The 22,406-nt window shown below is 40.0% G+C and overlaps 1 protein-coding gene across 4 annotated transcripts in view; it reads right to left on the bottom strand.

Moving 5' to 3' along the window:
- KLHL2 (kelch like family member 2) overlaps positions 1-22,406 on the bottom strand; it is a 130,892-nt gene that overhangs the window by 66,924 nt on the left and 41,562 nt on the right. For 3 of the 4 annotated variants that reach the window (XM_010595597.2, XM_064273597.1, XM_010595600.3), the window contains one exon: positions 18,583-18,704. In XM_010595597.2, coding sequence (XP_010593899.1) covers positions 18,583-18,704 — 122 coding nt within the window. Of the gene's footprint in view, positions 1-18,582; positions 18,705-21,762; positions 21,855-22,406 lie in introns of all 4 variants that reach the window. The other variant, XM_010595601.3, reaches the window with a different exon arrangement.

Raw genomic sequence — 22,406 nt, forward strand, 5'->3', positions numbered from 1 at the left:
ACTGAAAATACCATGGCCTGGGTCAGGCGCACCTTAGTCTTCAGGCGACATCTTTGGTCTTCAACACTTTGAAGAGGTCCTTTGCAGCAGATTTACCCAACGCAATGCGTCTTTTGATTTCTTGACTACTGCTTCCATGGCTGTTGTTTGTGGATCCAAGTAAAATGAAATCCTTGACAACTTCAATCTTTTCTCCATTTATCATGATGTTGATCATTGGTCCAGTTGTGAGGATGTTTGTTTTATGTTGAGGTGCAATCCATACTGAAGGCTGTGGTCTTTGATCTTCATCAGTAAGAGTTTCAAGTCCTCTTAGTTCTCAGCAACCGTATGGATATTATCTTATTGCTGACAGTGCTGTACTTCAGGATAGATCTTGAAACATTCTTTTTGACGATGAATGCAACACCATTCCTCTTTGAGTTCTCATTCCCAGCATAGTAGACTATATGATTGTCCGATTCAAAATGGCCAATACCAGTCCATTTCAGCTCACTAATGCCTAGGATACTGATGTCTATGCGTTCCCTTTCATTTTTGACGATTTCCAATTTTCCTAGATTCATACTTTGTACATTCCAGGTTCCGATTATTCATGGATGTTTGCAGCTGTTTCTTCTCATTTTGAGTCATGCCACATTAACAAATGAAGGTCCCGAAAGCTTGACTCCATCCACGTCATTAAGGTCAACTCTACTTTGAGGAGGCAGCTCTTCCCTAGTCATCTTTTGAGTGCCTTCCAACCTGGGGGCTCATCTTCCAGCACTATATCAGACAATGTTCCGCTGCTATTCATAAGGTTTTCACTGGCTAATGCTTTTCAGAAGTAGACTGCTGGGTCCTTCTTCCTAGTCTGTCTTAGTCTGGAAGCTCAGCTGAAACCTGTCCTCCACAGGTGAACCTCATGGTATCTGAATACCAGTGGCATAGCTTCCAGCATCACAGCAACACACAAGCCCCCACAGTACAACAAACTGACAGACACATGGGGGATCGTGGTGGTAGTGGTTGTAAACTATACAGACAAGAAAAAGATCAGTGGTTGCCAGAAGGATGGAGGAATGAACAGGTGAAGTATAGGGGATTTTTAGGGCGGTGTGACTATTCTGTATGAACTGTAATGGCAGATACATGACATTATGCATTTGTCAAAAGCCCCAGAATTAGATAACACAAAAAGTGGACCCTAATGTAAACCATGAACTTTAGTTGATAACAGTATGTCAATATTGGCTCATCAGTTATAACACATGTATCACAGTAATGCTAATACTATCTGCTCAATTTATCTGTGAACCTAAAACTGTTCTAAAAATGAAAGTTCATTACTTAAACACAACACAAAAACCAACATACTCATGAATAACCAATAACACATACATATTCATTCACATACCTACTGTGTATAAAAGCATGGCAATTTTTTTCTCCCACATTCTGGGAATCTTACGGCCAAAATTTCAAACATTTTTACCACAATCCACAGTAAGAAGTACTTTTTATATCACATCCTGCATCTCTAAGTTTCACAAAACACAGATTGTTGCTAGGATCTGCTATTTTTCTATTCGAGATTCTATTTTTTTTTTTCTTAAACGCTAATAATGGCTGGCTAAATTTATTTCTTGCTCCACTAATTGATCACCACCCACACCTGGAAGACAAAAATACTACTTTAAGGCATAGAAATGTAGCTCCACACTGCTACTTCCCTTCTCTTTCCACCAAAAATCACAGCTCCTTAGAAGCACAGGTCCCCTCTTCAGTCTCCTTGTTGGGATTATCTAGCGACATTTCAGTCACTCCCACTAATTTCCAGATGACTTTTTAAAACCAAAGTCACCGTTCTTCTCTCCATCATAATTTCCGGTGACCTTCAACATCTACACACAACTCAGTTCCTGGAGTTTCAATAAGCTCTTCCTCCACCTCTCTTCAACTACTCACTCATGCTTCCTAGCTTTAAACTGTGTCATCCCAGGAGGATGAAAGAAACGTGGAGCAGAGCCAACCACCCAGTCAAGTCCAGCCTAGATTAGTCAACCCTCAGCCAGTCTGCAGATGCTTAAATTATTGTTTTAAGCCACTGAGCTCTGGCATAATTTATTGTGCAGCATTTTTGTCGCATCTCCATGTCTATATGTAAGTGGCTGAAAATGGCTGAAGGAAAGGACACAACCATTCTCCCTGTACCACTAGACTCAAATTTATGACCACAAATCTCAACTGAGCTCTCCACATGGAGTGACAATTTTAACACACTGCACTAGTAAATTTACCTTGGTCCTTTCAAAGACAATGATTTTACACCTTTATTCTCTTCTCAAATCTCTAACATCCCCCTTTCTCACCTCCTTCTTGACTGATGACTTGCCACAGGCAGTCAGGCCAACAGAAAACTACCCAACCTTTCCTGCTAACCTACTTTTATCTGTAAACGTATGCTGTCTTTCCTCCTCCAGTTAACAATGGGAAAAGCTTCCCTGCTCCTGTCTAAGGTAAATTTTGTTTTAGATCCCAATTCCTCTTGCTTTAACAAAAACTTATCTCATTCTTTCTGCCTTTATTGCATCAACTTCTGCTTCTCTACTGAGTCAGTCTGATTGGCACGTAAACATGTTTTATTACCAGCCAAAACAGTAACAATAAAATCCCACAACAAAAAACCTCCCTGGACCCCATGAACCCCTTCACTTAACACCACATTTCTCTGCCCTTTTATAGCAAAATGCTGTGAACGTGCTGTCTGTACTCTTTACCCCCTTCCTCTCCTCAATCCACCCCAATCCAGTTTTCCTTTAATTCACATCAGCACATCTAAACAACTACTGTCAAGGTCGACCACACAATTTATCATTTACACTGGATAATTTCTGAATAAATAGCACTAACCAGACAGGATCCCAGGATAATAGGTATAAAATGGGACTATCCCAGACAAAATGGGAAGTAAGGACACCTAATACTGATGTCACTTACCACAGTCAATGGTCAGTTCACTCCATTGACTTTCTTCACCTATCAGAAACACCTGACACAGCTGACCAGCCCCTTCTTCTTGAACCACTTTCGTCTCCAGAACTAGAGTTCTGTGATATAAAAATAAGCGGTCTTCTTGCTATATTTCTAGTCTCCCTCATCTGAATTCTGGAATTCGCGAACTGTGTCTTTGACCTTCTTTCCTTCTCTATCTACACTACCACTCAAAGTGATCACATACAATTTAATGATACCTTTCTAAGCTGGCCCTTTACCATCACAAAGCCAAATGCCTACTCAACATCTCCACTTACATGTTCAAGAGGCAAAAGTAAACGCGACCAAAATAGAACAACTCACCAACCCAAAAAGGTGGCCTCATCAAATGTCTTCACCAACTCGACAATAGCATCATTACCCGCTGAGTTGCTCAGGCCAAATATACATAAGTCATCCTTGATAATCTCCTTCCTACACCCTCTCATGCAAGTCCAAATTCTGCTGGGCCCTATCCCCAAATATATCCCCAGTGTGCCTGCTGCTCACTATCTCATGCCAACAACCCAGGTCCAAGCACAGCATCACCTCACTTAGCCCACCACAACAGAAACCTAAATGGCTTCCCCACTTCTACTATTGCCCACAACAGTCCATCCCACACACAGCAGCTGTTGGGGGGCCCATCTGTCTAAAACAAAACCAGTAAGTAACCAGTTGCTGTGAAGTCAACTGCAACTCATGGCAACCTCATGTATGTCAGAGGAAAACTGTGCTCCATGACTGATTTTTCAGTAGATCCCCAGGCCTTTCTTCCAAGGCACCCCTAGGTGGACTCAAACTTCCATCTATCAGATATCAGCTGAGCACATCAACCATTTGTGTCAACCATTTGCATCAACGAGGGATTCCTCTAAACTATAAATCCTGTTAAAACCCTTGTTGTTGTCGCTGGGTGCTGTCAAGCTGGTTCTGACTCATAGCAACACGAAGTGCAGCAAAACTAAACAATGCCCGGTCCTGTATCACCCTCAAAAATCCTTGCTACATTTGAGCCCATTGTTGCTGCCATTGTGTCAATCCATCTCACGGAAGGTCTTCCTTTTTATGGCTGGCCCTCTGCTTTAAAAAGCAGAATGTCCTTCTTCAGGGACTGGTCCCTCCTGATAACACGTCCAAAGCACTTGAGGCAAAGTCTCACCATCCTCGCTTTTAAGAACCATTCTGGCTATACTCCTTCCAATATTTGTTCATTCTTCTGGTAGTCCATGGTATATTCAATATTCTTTGCCAATACCATAATGCAAATGTATCAATTCTTCTTCAGTCTTCCTTATCTCCATTGTCCAGCTATCACATGTATATGGGGAGACTGAAAATACCATGGCTTGGGTCAGGCACACCTTAGTCCTCAAGGTGACATCTTTCCTTTTTCAACACATCAAAGAAGTCTTTTGCATCAGATTTGCTAAATGCACTATGTCATCTGATTTCCTGGCTGCTGCTTCCCTGGGCAATGATTGCAGATCCAAGTAAACTGAAATTCTTGACAATTTCAATATTTTCTCCATTGATCATGGTATGTTGCTTATTTGTTCAAATGTGAGGATTTCTGTTTTCTTAATGTTGAGGTGTAACCCATACCGAAGGCTGTAGTCTTTGATCTTCATTAGTAGATCAAAGTCCTCTTCACTTTCAGCAAACAAGGTTGTGTCATCTGCATATTGCAGGTTGTTAAAGAGCATTCCTCCAATCTTGATGCTGTGTTCTTCTTCATATAGTCCAGCTTCTCAGATTATTTACTCAACATACAGATTGGGTAAGTATGGTGAAAAGATACAACCCTGACACATATCTGTCCCAATCCCAAACCACCCCTTGTTCTGGTCAAACAACTAACTGGTCTATGTACAGGTTCTGCATGAGCTTACAGTTAAGTGTTCTGGAATACTCATTCGTCACAATGTTATCCATAATTTGGTATGATCCACATAGTCAAATGCCTTTGCACAGTCAATAAAACACAGGGAAACATCTTTCTGGTATTCTCTGCTTTCAGCCAATATCTATCTGACATCCATGTCCTCTTCTGAATCCAACCTGCATCTCTGTCAATGTACTGCTGCAACCGTTTTTGAACAATCTTCAGCAAAATTTTACTTGTTTGTGATATTAATGACATTGTTTGATAATTTACACATTCTGTTGGATCAATCACCTTTCTCTGGAATGGGCACAAATATGGATCTCTTCCAGTTGGTTGGCCAGGTAGATGTCCTCCAAATTTCTTGGCACATAAGAGTGAGTGCTTCCACTGTTGCATCCGTTTGTTGCAATATCTCAGTTGGCACTCTGTCAATTCCTGAAGCCTTGTTTTTTCATCGATGCGTTCAGTGCAGCTTGGTCTTCTTTCTTCAGTACCATCGGTCCTTGATCATATGCTACCTCCTGAAATGGATGAACATCTATCAGTTCTTTTTGGTACAGTGACTCTTTTGATGTTTCCTGCGTCATTCAGTATTTTATCCATACGCTCCTTCAATACTGCAACTTGAGGCTTGAATTTTTTCTTCAGTTCTTTCAGCTTGGGAAATGCTGAGCATGTTCTTCCCTTGGGGTTTTCTAAATTCAGGTCTTTGCACATTATCATTATAATACTTTGTCTGTTCAAGGTGTCCTTTGAAATCTTCTGTTCAGCTCTTTGACTTCATCATCTTTTCGTTTCGCTTTAGTTATTCTATATTCAAGAGCAACTTTCAGAATCTCTTCTGACATCCAATTTGGTCTTTTCTGTTTTTCTTTTTTTAATGATCTTTTCATGTGTGATGTCCTTGATGTCATCCTACAACTTGTCTGCTCTTCAGTCATTAATGTTCAATGCATCAAATCTATTCTTGAGATGGTCTCTAAATATAGCTGGGATACACTCAAGATTGTATTTTGGCTCTCATGGACTTGTTTTAATTATATTCAGCTTCACCTTAAACTTGCAAATGAACAATTGATGGTCTGTTCTGCACTCAGCCCCTGGCCTTCTCCTGCCTAATGATGCTGAGCTTCTCCACTGTCTCTTTCCACAGATGCAGTCGATTTGATTCCTATGTATTCCACCTGGTGAGGTCTATGTGTATAGACACCCTTTGTGTTGTTGCAAAAAGTTATTTCCAATGAATAAGTCATTGGTCTTGCAAAATTCTATCATGGGTTCTCTGTCATCTTTCTATCACCACGGACACATTTTCCAAACACCAATCTTTCTAGTTTTTTCAATTTTCACGTTCCAATCACCCGTAATTATCAATGCATCCTGACTGCATGTTTGATCAATTTCAGACTGCAGAAGTTGGTAAAAATCTTCAATTTTCTCCATCTTTGGCATTAGTGATTGGTGCATAAATCTGAATAATAATCATATTAACTGGTATTGTGTGCAGGTGCGTGGATATTATCCTATCACTGACAGCACTGTACTTCAGGATAAATCTTCAAATGTTCTTTTGACAATGAATGTGACACTGTTCCTCTTCAATTTGTCATTCCGGGTATAAGCCTTATGATTGTCTGGTTCAAAATGGCCAATACCAGGCCATTTCAGCTCACGAATACCTAGAATATCGATCTTCAAGCATTCCAATTCATTTTTGACAACTTCCAATTTTCCTAGATTCTTACTGTATACATTCCGCATTCCAATTACTAATGGATGTTTACAACTATTTCTTTTCATTTTGAGTCAAGCTGCATTAGCAAAGCAAGGTTCTGAAAGCTTTACTCCAAACACATTATTAATGTCGACTCTACCTTGAGGAAGCAGCTCTTCCCCGGTTGTATTTTGAGTGCCTTCCAATCTGAGGGGCTTATCTTCCAGCACTGTATCAGACAACGTTCCGCTGCTATTCTTATTGTTTTCGCTGGCCAATATTTTTTACAAATAGATCGCGAGGTCCTTCTTCCCAATCTGTCTTAGTCTGTAAACTCCTGAAACCTATCCACCATGGGTGACCCTGCTGGCATTTGAAATACCTATGGCACGGCTGCCTGCATTACAGCAACATGCGAGCCACCACAGTATGACAATTGACAGGCAAGTTTTGGCCTTCAGAGAGTAATAATGTAAAATCGTTCTTTTTACTTATTTATGTGTTTATTACTTGTCTCATCCCCCTCCCTTTCCACAATGTAAAGACTTTCAGGACAGGGACCTTATCTGTCTTGCAATGAGAATACAGACTCTCCACAATCCCAAACTGATTTGGCTGTGGTCTTCACAAATGCCCCCAAGTCGCCTTCTAGACAAGATGGAACATAGGAGCCGAAGTCTGTGTTCACCCCCGGCAGCTCCTCTGGATCAAAGACATTGTCACCAGCCTAATAGCAAGCGGCAGCACCAGCAGCAGCAGCAGCACAAGATTCCTGCTGCTGTGCCTCCTGTAGCACCTCACTCAGACCTGAGTAGTCACTCACTCTGAACATTTTAATTTGCACTGCATGCTACCCTCAGTTTAATAAATATTTACTGAGTGCTTGCTATGACTACATGCCAGGTTTACACCCAGGTCAGCATCCCTATTCCTGACCCATTCATTTCTGGCCCAAGCCTCGCTCCCAATCAACATCTCTCGCCTATACATAAACCAGAGATCTAATGACTAATGTTCCACAAGCTCTTATATAAGGAAGAACAGCGTTAACCCCCTTTTATAAACGGGAAAACGAGGTTCAGAGAGGTTAAGGAATTTGAACAAGATTACGTAACATTTAAATGACAAAGTCATGATCCAAACCCAGACAAAATCTATTCTTTATTATGCTTTGCTTCCTTGTTCATTTTTTGTTGTGTCAAGACCTAGCAAAGGACCTAGTACTTAGCAAGTACTCCACCAATGTCTACTTAACTGATAAAACCGAAAAACCAAACCTGCTGCTGTCAAGTCGGTTCCACCTCATACGACCTATAGGACACAGTAGAACTGCCCCACATGGCTCCAAGGAGTGCCTGGTGGATTTGAACTGCCGACTTTTTGGTTAGCAGCCATACCCCTTAACCACTACCCCACCAGGGTATCTTAAATATCCGTTTTCTTAATAAAATTAATGGGGATTTCATTTCAGTGTTTACCTACTCAATGCAGAAATATACACAGCAAAAGCACTCTTTACTGGTTTAAACACAGAAGAAAACATTCTTTGATGGTTACGAGGGTGGGGAGGGAGGGAATGGGGAATTCACTAACTAGAGAGGAGACAAGAATTATCTTCGGTGAAGAGAAGAACAACACACAATACAGGAGAAGTCAGCACCACTGGATTAAACCAAAAGCTAAGAAGTTTCCTGAACACAACCAAACACTTTAAGGGATGGTGTAGCAGAAACGGGGGTCCAGGGACCATAGTTTCAGGGGACATCTAGGTCAACTGGCATAACAAAGTTTATTAAGAAAATGTTCTGCATCCTACTTTGGTGAGTGGCATCTAGTGTCTCAAAAGCTAGAGAGAGTCCATCTAAGATGCATCACTTGGTCCCAACCAATATGGAGCAAAGGAGAACGAAGAACACAAGAAAAATATTAGCCCAAGAGACAAAATGGGTCACATAAATCAGAGAGTCCATCAGCCTGAGACCAGAAGAACTAGGTGGTGCCCAGTTACCACCAATGATCGCCCTGACAGGGAACACAACAGAGAATCCCTAACGGAGCAGGAGAAATGTGGGGTGCAGAACTCAAATTCTAGTAAAAAGACCAGACTTAATGGTCTGATTGAGACTAGAGAAATCCCAGAAGACATGGCCTCCTGACTCTCTGTTAACGCAGAACTAAAACCATTCTTGAAGGCAACTCTTCAGACAAAGAATAGACCAAACTTTAAGACACAAAATGATACTCAGAAGACTGTGTTTCTTAGTTCAAGCAGATACACGAGACTAAATGGGCAGCTCCTGTTCTGAGGCGATACAAGAAGGCAGAAAGAGCTGGTTGAGTGGACACGGGAAATCCGGGTGGAAAGGAGGAATGTGCAGTCGCATTACAGGTATAGCAACTAGGGTCATATAACATAAAAATTTCTACACATGTGTGTATGAATTTTTGTATGAGAAACTAACTTGAGCTGTAAATTTTCAGCTAAAGCAACAACCTCCACTTATCCTGCTTACCTGATTAACCATCCTCCTCACACCCTCTGTGAAGTGTACTCTCTAATATGCTCACACACTTCTGCCTCTCCAAATAAGCTGCATTTTACTAACTCATGCATTTTGGACTTGCTACCAAATCTTTTTTTTTTCTTTTTTCTCACCAAATCTGTGTATGACACTTAAACGTGTTACTGAAATAACGTTATTTAAATAAATATATGTAAATCCAAGAAAATGTTTGAGTGCAAAAAGAAAATTAGGTTGAATGTTTTAGAACGAATTAATTATTCAACATATTACTACAAAAATACTTTTTAATCAAATAAGTCATGGAAGACAACTGTGTAGGAAGGGAAGAGAAACTATAATTTGAGGAAGATTCTGAACTGAGGTTTCTTTTCAATTGTCTCAGTTCTTGCTGCACTTTTAAAAAGCCTGAAAATTTTGGTTGATATATCATGGTGTGGTTTGTGCAAGAAAGAATATGTGGCTTCCCAAATAACTGACCATATCTAATCTTACAGAAAAGGCTGGCACACAATTATACAATTACAGGTTTAAAATATTTAGGACATATATGTACCTTTTTTTTTTTTTAATGATTTCCCTACTTAGTAGCCTTTTTTTTCGTTAAGTAGTCAACTATGCCAACAGGCTTCGTACTTCTTAAGTCCGTCCTTGTGATGATCATCTTTTAGGAATGCCTCATGGATAAAACACTATCAAAACAACATACTTCTAATTATTGTTAGCTGCCATCGAGTCAATTCTAACTTATGGAGACTCCATGTATGCAGAGTAGAACTGCTCCAAAAACAACCCACCATACCCCATCAATAAAATGGACACATGCTGTTGTCTACTGTACTGATGTTGTATCAAACATTCTTTTGTTTATTACCAACTGATTTGAAATGACACTTGAAAATTTTTGACTTAAATTCCTTTTTTAAAGGGATGAGATGTTTCTGTCTCAAATTTCAATTTATGCAACATATGAAGTTCATGAACCCACTAAAACACCCACTGCCGTCAAGTCGAAAGTTCATGAGCTACTTAAAATCCATCCATTCAAAATTATCAGATGCTTCTTAAATTCCTCCAAGATGACAACAGTTCTAATGTAAACAGAATTTGTGGCTACACACTCATATTAATTTGGGACTGAGAGCATTTACTTATATTGGCATCATCTATTAACAATCCTTATCTTTTTCACACTTACATCAAGTGAAAAACGGACCTACTTTTGGCAAGCCAAAACAAATACCCAAAAGCTGAGGAATCAAAATGCATGTAATAAAACTAAATTTAGCAATGAAGTAAATGTTTTAAAAATTCCAGATCTTTTAGGATTCTACAAAAATGTAAATCAGCACACCTAATAAAGAAGCGTAAATCTTGAAAAAACCTCAGAAAATGAAAAAATTATTTTTCAGTTATAGAGGTATTTGTATTTTTCAATACATGAATTTTCTTTGTAAACAGTGTTAGTTAATGACTGAGTTCCTAAACCTACTATATCCACTCCTCACTTATTGGCTCCCTTGTTATACATTTCACATTTATACCAATAGTAAAAAACCTACTATCCAACTATTTTGTGCATTAACAACATACATCCGGCAGTAATGAATGCTGAGGTACAAAGTGAGAGTGACACTGGCTCTGATGGTTAAGGTTATGCACCAACTTGGCTGAGCCAAGATTCTCAGTGGTTTGGCAGTTATGTAATGATGTAGGCATCCTCCATTTTGTGATATGACATGGTCATCCTCGATTTTCACATAATGCCAATTTTCACATAATGACCTGCACTTTGGAACCTAAACATGTCAATAAGTGAGGAGTGGGTTATCAAAAGCACCATGAGAAAACTAGAAAGGAAACAGATTTTGGAACCAAATATGGTTCAGATCCAAACTCCTAGAACTTAATAGTTGCTGTGTGGCACTGAACAAATTCTTTAACCTGCCTGAGTCTACTTCCTCGCTTGCAAAAATGGGGATAATATCTACTTTATATGGTGGTGAAAACATAAACGAGATATATGTAAAATGTCCAGCACGTAGCTGGAGATAAACCCACATGAAAACTCTTAAATTATATATGTAACAAAAATATACTTGCATACACACACACATATAGATATATAAACATCTAAAGCTAATTATTTTTTAATTTTGGGAGAAGGGAGACGCACATGAATTCTCTGAAAGTGTATGAAAAACTCCGTGTACATAAGCTTATGTACACTTGGGAAAGGATACACGTTTTTCATAAGATTTTTCAATGGTGTTCATAACCACAGAAAATTTTAAAAAACACTTTAGAATAGCCTTTGCTTGATTTTCTCTGTTCCCCAGATTTATAAAGTTCGTTTGGAAACTCTAGGTTAACTCACTCAAACAGCAACAACATGAAAGTTGAATTAAAATATGTGTTCTTTTATGAGATTATATGGGCAGCTTCTGTCTGGAGGGGAGATGAGAAGGCAGAGGGGACAGGAGCTGGCTGAATGGACATGAGGGAATACAGGGTGGAGAGAAGGAGTGTGCTGTCTCATTAGGGTGAGGCCAACTAGGGGTACACCAAACCAAACCTGTTGCTGTCGAGTCGATTCCGACTCATACCGACCGCATAGTGGTTAAGAGCTATGGCTGCTAACCAAAAGGTCAACGGTTCAAATACACCAGGTACTCCTCGGAAACCGTATGGGCCAGTTCTACTCTGTCCTATAGGGTCGCTACAAGTAGGGGTACACAGCAAGGTGTATATAAATTTTTGTACGAGAGATAGACTTGATTTGTAAACTTTCACTTAAAAAAAAAAAAGCACGATTAAAAAAAATGTTGTTTTATCGCTTTTTTTAAAATGAGCATAAATTCACTTCTCTAAAACCATGGCCCAACTTTAAATATATATATATATATAAATCAATAGCTAAACTCAAAATCAGTTTCAAAACCTAAACAAACAAAAAAAAAACAGCAAAAAGAATTAGGGAAACCTGAAATAGACAAGAATTAAAACCCTACTGCTTCGGAGTTAATTTGTCAAATTACTTCATTCCCTCGTTCTGACTCAAAGTTAACAAGCTTCATTTCAAACAGCTATTACATACACATTTTTAAATGTGTGTACTAAGGAGATGGTACAGTATCATGGAAGGGACCTTAAGCTGTTGTTGTTTGTTGTTAGGTGCTGTCGAGTCAGGTCTGACTCATAGCGACCCTATGCACAACAGAACGAAACACTGCCCAGTCCTGAGCCATCCTTACAATCGTTGTTATGCTTGAGCCCATTGTTGCAGCCACTGTGTCAATCCCCCTCGTTCAGGGTCTTCCTCTTTTCCGCTGACCCTGTACTCTGCCAAGCATGATGTCCTTCTCCAGGGACTCATCCCTCCTGACAACATGTTCAAAGTATGTAAGACGCAGTCTTGCCACCCTTGCTTCTAAGGAGCATTCTGGTTGTACTTCTTCCAAGGCACGTTTGTTTGTTCTTTCGGCAGTCCACGGTATATTCAATATTCTTCACAAACACCACAATTCAAAGGCGTCAATTCTTCTTCAGTCTTCCTTATTCATTGTCCAGCTTTCACATGCATATGATGCGATTGAAAATACCATGGCTTGGGTCAAGCCCACCTTAGTCTTCAGGGTGGCATCTTTGCTCTTCAACACTGAAGAAGTCCTTTGCATCAGCTTTACCCAATGCGATGCGTCTTTTGATTTCTTGACTGCTGCTTCCACGGCTGTTGATTGTGGAGCCAAGGAAAATGAAATCCTTGACAACTTCAATCTTTTCTCCGTTTATCATAATGTTGCTCATTGGTCCGGTTGTGAGGATTTTTGTTTTATGTTGAGGTGCAATCCATTCTGAACGCTGTGGTCTTTGATCTTTATTAGTAAGTGCTTCGAGTCCTCTTCACTTTCAGCAAGCAAGGTTGTGTCATCTCCATAATGCAGGTTGTTAATGAGTCTTCCTCCAATCCTGACGCCCCGTTCTTCTTCACGTAGTCCAGCTTCTCAGGTTATTTGCTCAGTATATAGATTGAATAGCCATGGTGAAAGAATACAACCCTGACGCACACCTTTCCTGACTTTAAACCAATCAGTATCCCCGTGTTCTGTCCCAAAAACTGCCTCTTGATCTATGTAAAGGCTCCTCATGAGCACAATTAAGTGTTCTGGAATTCCCATTCTTCTCAACATTATCCATAATTTGTTATGATCCACATAGTTGAAAGCCTTTAAATAGTCAATAAAACACAGGTAAACATCCTTCTTCTATTCTCTGCTTTCAGCCAAGATCCATCTGACACCAGCAATGATATCCCTGGTTCCACGTCTTCTTCTGAAACCGGCCTGAATTTCTGACAGTTCCCTGTCAATATATTGTTGCAGCCGTTTTGGAATGATCTTCAGCAAAATTTTGCTTGCGTATGATATTAATGATATTGTTCTATAATTTTTACATTCAATTCGATCACCTTTCTTGGGAATAGGCATAAATATGGATCTCTTCCAGTCAGTTGGCCAGGAAGCTGTCTTCCATATTTCTTGGCATAGACGAGTGAGCACCTCCAGCGCTGCATCTGTTTGTTGAAACATCTCACTTGATATTCCATCAATTCTGGAGCCTTGTTTTTCACCAATGCCTTCAGAGCAGTTTGGGCTTCTTCCTTCAGTACCATCGGTTCCTGATCATATGCCACCTCTTGAAATGGCTGAACATCGACTAATTCTTTTTGGTATGATGACTCTGTGTATTCCTTCCATCTTCTTCTGATGCTTCCTGCGTCATTTAATATTTTCCCCATAGAACCCTTCACTACTGCAACTCGAGACTTGAATTTTTTCTCCAGTTCTTTCAGCTTGAGAAATGCCAAGCATGTTCTTCCCTTTTGGTTTTCCATCTCCAGCTCTTTGCACATGTCATTAAATGCTTTACTCTGTCTTCTGGAGATGCCCTTTGAAATCATCCGTTCAGTTATTTTACTTCATCAATTCTTCCTTTTGCTTTAGCTGCTCGAGGTTTGAGAGCAAGTTTCAGAGTCTCCTCTGACACCCATCTTGGTCTTTTCTTTCCCTCCTGTCTTTTCAATGACCTCTTACTTTCTTCATGGATGATGTCCTTGATGTCATTTCACAAGTCATCTGGTCTTCAGTCACTAATGTTCAATGCATCAATTCTATTCTTCACATGGTCTCTAAATTCAGGTGGGATATACTCAAGGTCATATTTTGACTCTCGTGGACCTGCTCCAATTTTCTTCAGTTTCAGCTTAAACTTGCATATGAGCAATTGATGGTCTGTTCCACAGTCGGCCCCTGGCCTTGTCCTGACTGAGGATATTGAGCTTTTCTATCATCTCTTTCCACAGATGTAGTCAATTTGATTTCTGTGTGTTCCATCTGGTGAGGTCCATGTGTATAGTTGTCGTTTATGTTAGTAAAAGAAGGTATTTGCAATGAAGAAGTCGTTGGTCTTGCAAAATTCTAGCATTCCATCTCCAGCATTGTTTCTATCACCAAGGCCATATTTTCCAACTACTGATCCTTCTTCGTTTCCAACTTTTGCATTCCAATCGCCAGTAATTATCAATGCATCTTGATTGCATGTTTGATCAATTTCAGACTGCAGCAGCTGATAAAAATCCTCTGTATCTTCATCTTTGGCCCTAGTGGTTGGTGTGTAAATTTGAATAATAGTCATATTAACTGGTCTTCCTTGTAGGCGTATGGATATTATCCTATCACTGACAGCGTTGTACTTCAGGACAGATCTTGAAATGTTCTTTTTGACAATGAATGCGACACCATTCCTCCTTAAGTTGTCATTCCCAGCATAGTAGACTATATGATTGTTCGATTCAAAATGGCAAATACCAGTCCACTTCAGCTCACTAATGCCTAGGATATCGATGTTTATGCGTTCCATTTCATTTTTGACGATTTCCAATTTTCCTAGATTCATACTTTGTACATTCCAGGTTCCGATTATTCATGGATGTTTGCAGCTGTTTCTTCTCATTTTGAGTTGTGCCACATCAGCAAATAAAGGTCCGAAAAGCTTGACTCCATCCACGTCATTAAGGTCAACTCTACTTTAAGGAGGCAGCTCTTCCCTAGTCATCTTTTGAGTGCCTTCCAACCTGGGGGCTCATCTTTCAGCACTATATCAGACAATGTTCCACTGCTATTCATAAGGTTTTCACTGGCTACTATTTTTCAGAAGTAGACTGCCGGCTCCTTCTTCCTAGTCTGTCTTAGTCTGGAAGCTCAGCTGAAACCTATACTCCATGGATGACCCTGCTGGTATCTGAATACCCGTGGCATAGCTTCCAGCATCACAGCAACATGCAAGCCCCCAAAGTACGACAAACTGACAGAAACGTCGGGGGACCTTAAGCTAGGGATCAGGATACCACGCTTATAGCCTGTTCTGTCCCCGAATGACTCTAAGACAATGGCACTATAATTTTACATCAAAACATTGAATCCTAAAATAGATTACTAACACACCTGTTATCCTAATCTTATACTTTATTACTAAAACAAACACTTACAAAAGGGAGGTCACCTGACAAGAGACTTGATTCTAAGTCTAATGAGAAAACATACCTGCAACAATAAACATGTGAATTACAAAAAATTCTGTCCCTACTGTTGGCACTCTGTGGTTAAGTGTAGTCCAGGCAAGTCTGACATGGTGACCTCACGTGGCAGAGTAGAACCGCCTCATAGCATTCTCTAGGCTGTACTATTTATAAGATTAGATTGCCAGCTCTTTCTCCTGTGGAGCTGCTGGGTGGGTTCGAACCGCCAACCTTCTGGTGAGCAACACAGCGCTTAATTGTTGTGCCACCAGAGCTCCTTGTCAGCACTCTAAAAGCAGATACACTCACAGCAGGACTTAGCCTAACAAGAACACCAGAACACCACCATATGATCTTTTTCTTAAGGTGGAGAGCAGCTACAGGGAAGATTTAACAAAATTTATATAAACAAGAACACACAGAACAGAGGAAAGAGCAGTTTGGTGTATCTATTTTTAAGTCTATTTTAATTCTAAACTGCCTTTTCCAAAATAAGTGTCTTTCAATGGAATATAAAATAAGGCTTTACATACAAGGATACTCCTATCCTGAAGAGATCCCAAACAAAACAAAAACAAAAAAACTATACAAATGTTAAGCGGTTAATAAGTCTGCCAAAAGTAACTCTGAATGTGTTCCTGTAAGAGCTGAGCAATACACACAAAAGAAATTGGCAAGGCAAGAGGTTTTCTGAAAGGCTGTGATGACTAATATTTCAGGACTGGAACGTGATGGTTCTTTTAATAACTTAATGAAAGAAACATGAGAGGCGTTCTCCCAGTTCCTAAAAGGCCAATGTCCCCACAGCAAGAACTACTACAAACAACACTCAGGGCTGAGCTCACACAGTCTAGTCTCTTTGGCCTAAATCATCTTTTACAATTTCCCCCCATGTGGCCCATTATGTGAAATCAAAGAAACTAATCTGTAAACCATTTGTTAAAGGTCAGACACAGGGTACAATTAGGCCCACGCAGCAAATGGATAAAAAGAGGAAGCGGACAGAAATCCAAGATACACTCTTGTTGAAATTAATGTCCCAGAATCCAGCAAACAGTGTAACTGTACAGCATAGGGTGGGGGCAGCGGTGGTTCAGCAGTAGAATTTCCCCCCTTCCATGCAGGAGACCTAGGTTCGATTCCTGGCCAGTGCACCTCAAGTGCAGCCGCCACCTGTCTGTCAGTAGAGGCTTGATGTTGCCATGATGCTGAACAGGTTTCAGTGGAGCTTCCAAACCGAGAATGACTAAGAAGAAAGGGCTGGTGATCTACTTCCGGGAATCAGCCAGTGAAAACCCTGCGAATCACAATGATTTGATTCCACTGGGTCACTGTGAGTTGGGGGCCAACTCAACAGCAGGTAACAAGAACAACAACACGAAAAGAGCAGAACTGGTAATGTTATCTCAGGACACAGACCACACACTGTCTTCCATGTTAAAAAATGATCATCTAGCATCTGATTTGCTATCTTTATATACAATCCCAAACCTAACCAAGGCTTTTCAAATGCTTAAGTCATACACAGACCTTCCAGGCAAAGGCTAATGAGGTCATCTGGGAGAAATCACCAGAAGGTCTTACTACTGCCAATATTTGATATAAAAATCAACAGCATTTCTTAAGTTAAAAGTATAAAGATTTCAGTCTTCAAATTCAAATGTTTTGTAGCATATTTCAACTAATGACAAGAGACAAAAGACTAGACCCACAATTTCATATTTGTGCAGGTAGAATTCAGAGATTATTTCTTAAGTATTTAGTCCTAGTTCTTTCTGTTGTCTAGTGTTCCTGCTGGAAGGAATATTAACGAATAAAAATTTTAGACGGCAACTTGGCATATCTATCAAAAATTAAAACGTTCACATACTCTCTGATCCACCAATTTCATCTTGAGAAATCTATCCTATGGAAGTAATGATGCAAATATAAAAATGTCCACTGCAGCATTTTTGTAAAGGTGAAAAATTATAGTGCTGGTGAAAACATGGAAGCCCACACCAGAGAATAAGCTGGACTCATACGTATTGATGTCTAAAGAACTTCAAGACATCTTGTTCGGTAAAAACACAAGCAGCAGAATCACATATACAGTATAGATGAATCTATGTAAAGAAAAGTGTGTGTCTGTATGTGTGAATACATAAAAAATGGTCTGCAAGAATTCATATCAAGAGTAGCAGCTTTGAGCACCTATGTTTGGACAACATTTGACAGAGGTTATGGAAAAGGAAAATGGATCCATGTGTGTGCATGGGTGGGGAAGGAGAAGAGCAGTTTTACTTTCCTACTTTCTTACTCCATATGTTGTTGTTGTGTGCCGTCAAGTTGATTCTGACCCATACTAACCCTAAACATCTGTATTACTTAGATATTTACATCACATATACATATATATATATATAAAATTGTTCTCTATAGAGAGAAAGATGCAACGTGACATTTTAGCTAAACCCTACAATCATTTATGGAGGATGCTTTAAACAGTAAAAGAAGTAAAGGCCGTTGGCAGTCAAAAACATCCTTTGTACCTCTGTAGACTTTACCCTTCAAAGGAATAAAGAAAAACTGTGGGCAGCATCAGTCAGTAATTTGAAATGAACATGACAGTGTTTTCACGAAAGAACAAGCATTGTTCAAAGAACTAAGGGATTTGTATCTCAGAACTTCAAGAATATAAAAGATTGAAATCAGAAACGTTAGAAAGACGTCATCATTTCAAACAGTCCTTCAAAATACAATTTTAACAACAAATCCTATGACTCTGGTACAAAATGAATACTGTGTGGGTAGGTTTGTCTATTTGTTTTAATTTTTAAAAATGGCATGTATAAAGAGTTACAGGGTGTGAAGTGTTGACACCTACCTGTACATTTTCTTCTGTGACCTGAATTTCTGCAGTGTAAACATAATCAATGAGCATCCTCAGGGTCCAGCCATCGACCTCTTTTATTCGAACTCTCTTTGCTCGGCTCTCACTCATCTCACCTAAAAAAAAGAATAAGAGTAAAGCTACAGCAAGGAACTGTTGAGAAAATACCAGCGCCAAGTTAAGGTAACCCATCTTTGTGCCACTCACTATACGCAGCAGGAAACTTCATCAGCCACTTTTTAAAGGCCTAAAACCCTCCCCTATCTCCCACCAAAACTTAGCTGAGCATACTGTAAAATTTATCTTTTGTCCTCCACTTGTAGCTGAAAATCACATCACACAATGAATATATGTGTCTAGCTGCAAGAAATACAATACCTGGGCCTGTAAGATCTGCCCATGCTTTTGAGCAGGGCACTTCCCACCCCCCACTCCCTTTATGGATTTCTACTCATGACTTGAAGAGTAACGATATTACCACCTTTGGCTAATGGCAAGGAGCACCTGCTGAAAAAGACCCACCTGGCTGGCATCATTCATTCCACAAGCACTGGAATGCTTGGCAGAAGGACACAACCCTCATGCAGGAAACAATTAACAAATTATATAAGATGATGAGGGAGCAAGGTAAAAGAGGAATCAGAAAAGGATTAGTCAATGGCAGAGGCTTGTTACAGAAATCTTCTAGCCCAAGTTCAGTTCCTGTTTGTCATCTGTGGTAACCTCATCCTGAAGTCATCACCAGACCACCACTTATTACTAAAGCTGGGTACAGTACCCTTCTATAGCACTGCTTCCTAAAAACTGCCACAAGACCTCATTGCTAACACCCACTGAGCTAACTTCGCGTTCAGGGATCATAAATAAGATCCTGTCTCATGGAAAGAGGTAGGAAAGCAGAAAAGACAAGGGATAGCTCCTAGACCAAAGAGGGTGGAAAGAGTAGCGTCTCTGAGCGCACCTATGTTTGGACAACATAAAATGCATCAAGATATAGGGGACATAAGCAACCAAATGGTGGGGAAAGAAAAGAAAACCTTAATTAACTAAAACCAACAGAACCAGTTGCTGTCAAGTCGATTCCTCTCATGGGAACCCCACGTGTGTCAGAGCAGAGCTGTGCTCCGTAAGGTTTTCAACGGCTGATTTTTTCAGAAGTAGATCAGCAGCCTTCCCTCCGAGGCACCTCTGGGTAGACTTGAACCTCCAAGCTTTCAGTGAGCAGACAAGCACATTAACTGTTTGTTCTAGCTGGGGAGGAGGGTCCAAAAATTATGTTGAGTGCCATAGGACACTCTTAGCAAAAAAAGGTTTGGGTCTAGAATTCATTAGGATTCAAAATAAAATAAGCACGAAAAATTATGCCACCATCCATCACTTTTGCCTTAATCCAGCATCTCCTATTATAAACAATGACAAAATGTCCTCAAGACTTCAAGGACACTCATTTCTTTTTCAGATACCATGCACTGTCAGCAACCATAAACCATCAAAAAAGCTTATGGGGATCCATAATTACACAAAATTCCTTTGCAAACACAAACCCTGGGAGGAGAGAAATGATAACGGTGATGTACATTTAACTACCTGCTTCCCTGGAGGTTATCTCTGACAAGATCGCAGAAAGAAGTTGCTTTTCTAAGAGCCAAAATATCTCAAAATGCAACCCTGCTACTTCCCAGAGGGAGAAAAAACATTCATCTGTATTATAAGAGAAGGGGGAGAACTCATGAGAAGAGGAACACGATGCCTAGCTAGCAGGAAGAAACAGAACTCAATTATGCGTTTATTGCTACAGCAAAAATTTCTTCCCCTCTTAAAGTAAGGGAAAAGAGGAGCATCAAGGTTGAAAAACAATTCTTCATCTGCTTGGAAGGCACCTTTCTGTATCCCACTCTCTGGAGCCTGCAGGTGGTTACACGAGTTTGTGGATAGACTCTACAAATCTGTCCGTGGCGCTCAAAACCCTTCAGCTGTTCCCCATTACCTGGGCATCAAGTGAAAACATGCACAGACCTTCCAGGCCTGGCCCCTGCTCTCCTGTCTAGCCTCATCTCTCTCTCCCACTTCTAGCCTTAAAATATATTAATAAGGAACTTTTTCTAGCTTTCCACAAACACCAAGCAACTTCGTACCTTGAGGCTCTTACTGAGCTTTGTCCATTTTGTCCCCCACTTCCCAGTGTAATCCCCACACATTCTTCAAGATTCAGCTGGAACCTCTCCAGGATGCCTTAGCTGTTGCGACCCAAGGCTGGGTTAGGCTCTCACTCTGAATATGTGCAAATTTCACTCTGTCATTATCAACTGCAGGAATCAAGTCTTTCTAATCACTGTATCCCACAATGCCTGGTATTTAGTGGATACCCAAAAAATATTTGTTGGATGAATGCTTAGATAAACGAAAAGTAAAAGCAAGCGTCAATTTAAAATGTTAATGTCTTAACATTATGACTAAAACTTAGTCTTGAGCATGAGCATTCTAGCAATGAAGAATTTAGGCCAACAAACATTTACTGGACATCGTTATACACTGCAGGCTAAGCCAAGCACTTTTATTAGTAAATACCACACCATGTCTACTCTTCTTGAGAAAGAAATGAAGTCCTCCAAACTTTAAGAGCTTAAGGACATATGTGTAGCTAGAAACATTTCTACCTCAAGGACCTTTAATTAGGGCTCCTGAAGTCCGGCACACACTGATAGCTTCATTTATCCTCTCTGAAGTTCTAAAACGTGATAGGTTTAAGATGGTAAACCCTAGCATCCATTTTAATTAAAAAATTCTCTTTGTTTCTAATCGCAGTTATCATTCAGCATGTAAAAACATTTGAAAAAATTAAGATATCATGCAGAAGCCTTTACTAAAATCCTGAAAGTGACAAATTTACAGCTACTTTTAATAATTAAATTTGATTCCACTGCTTTTCAAGTTCCACTCATCATCTACTCTAATCATTACTGCCCTTTTTGTTCATTATTACTGTTGGATTATGGAGAAGCTACCAACACATACAGGCGCTTTCAATGTGGCAATGCCCCCACCAGCCATTCTCTGTGCTGGTCATGATAGGTAACTGCCCAATTTTATAACTAATCAAAGGCAAACCCGGTAACTGCATTCTCTAACAGGTTTTGGTCTGGGTTTGGATAACTTCTGGGAAAGGTTTCCTACCTCCTACAAGAGAGCAAAAAAGAAAGACAGTCCTCTTCTTCCTCAAGATGTTGGGTCCATTCCCGTAGGCATCTTGCATCTAGGAGGGGAATCTGCTTCAGGATAAAATTTTTACTAAGGATGTGTAAAAAGACCATGGGAGCGGTAACTGACCTCCTCCAATCCCACAAGCAGGAAGAAGAGCCAAAATCAAAAAGCACAAGGCTGACTTCCATGAGGCGGAGGCCAGGCAAGCCTCCTCTCTCCATCTTCTTTACCAAACCCTTCTCCAGGGACTGGTCCCTCCTGATAACCTGTCCAAATTACATGAGATGAAGTCTCACTTCTAAAGAGCTACTTTCTTCGTAGCATTCATCAATATCACAAATTATCTCTTCTTTACGTGCTCACTGTCTCTCTAATCTTTCCTCCTCTCTCCTTGAGGACATGGACTTGTCTGTCTTGTTCACCTTTTATTTCCCAAAGCCTAGGACAATGCCTGACACATAGAAGATGCTTAGTAAATATTTCTTTACGAATGAAAGCATGAATCTTAGACAAACATAATCATGCATACAACTTAAAAAAAAATGACTTCTTAATCATTCAAATAATAATCTATCTTTTCCTGGTCTAATTTACCTTACTGAACCACATTTAATATG

This window comes from Loxodonta africana, chromosome 21 (assembly GCF_030014295.1).
Source record: "Loxodonta africana isolate mLoxAfr1 chromosome 21, mLoxAfr1.hap2, whole genome shotgun sequence".
Classification (NCBI taxonomy): domain Eukaryota; kingdom Metazoa; phylum Chordata; class Mammalia; order Proboscidea; family Elephantidae; genus Loxodonta; species Loxodonta africana.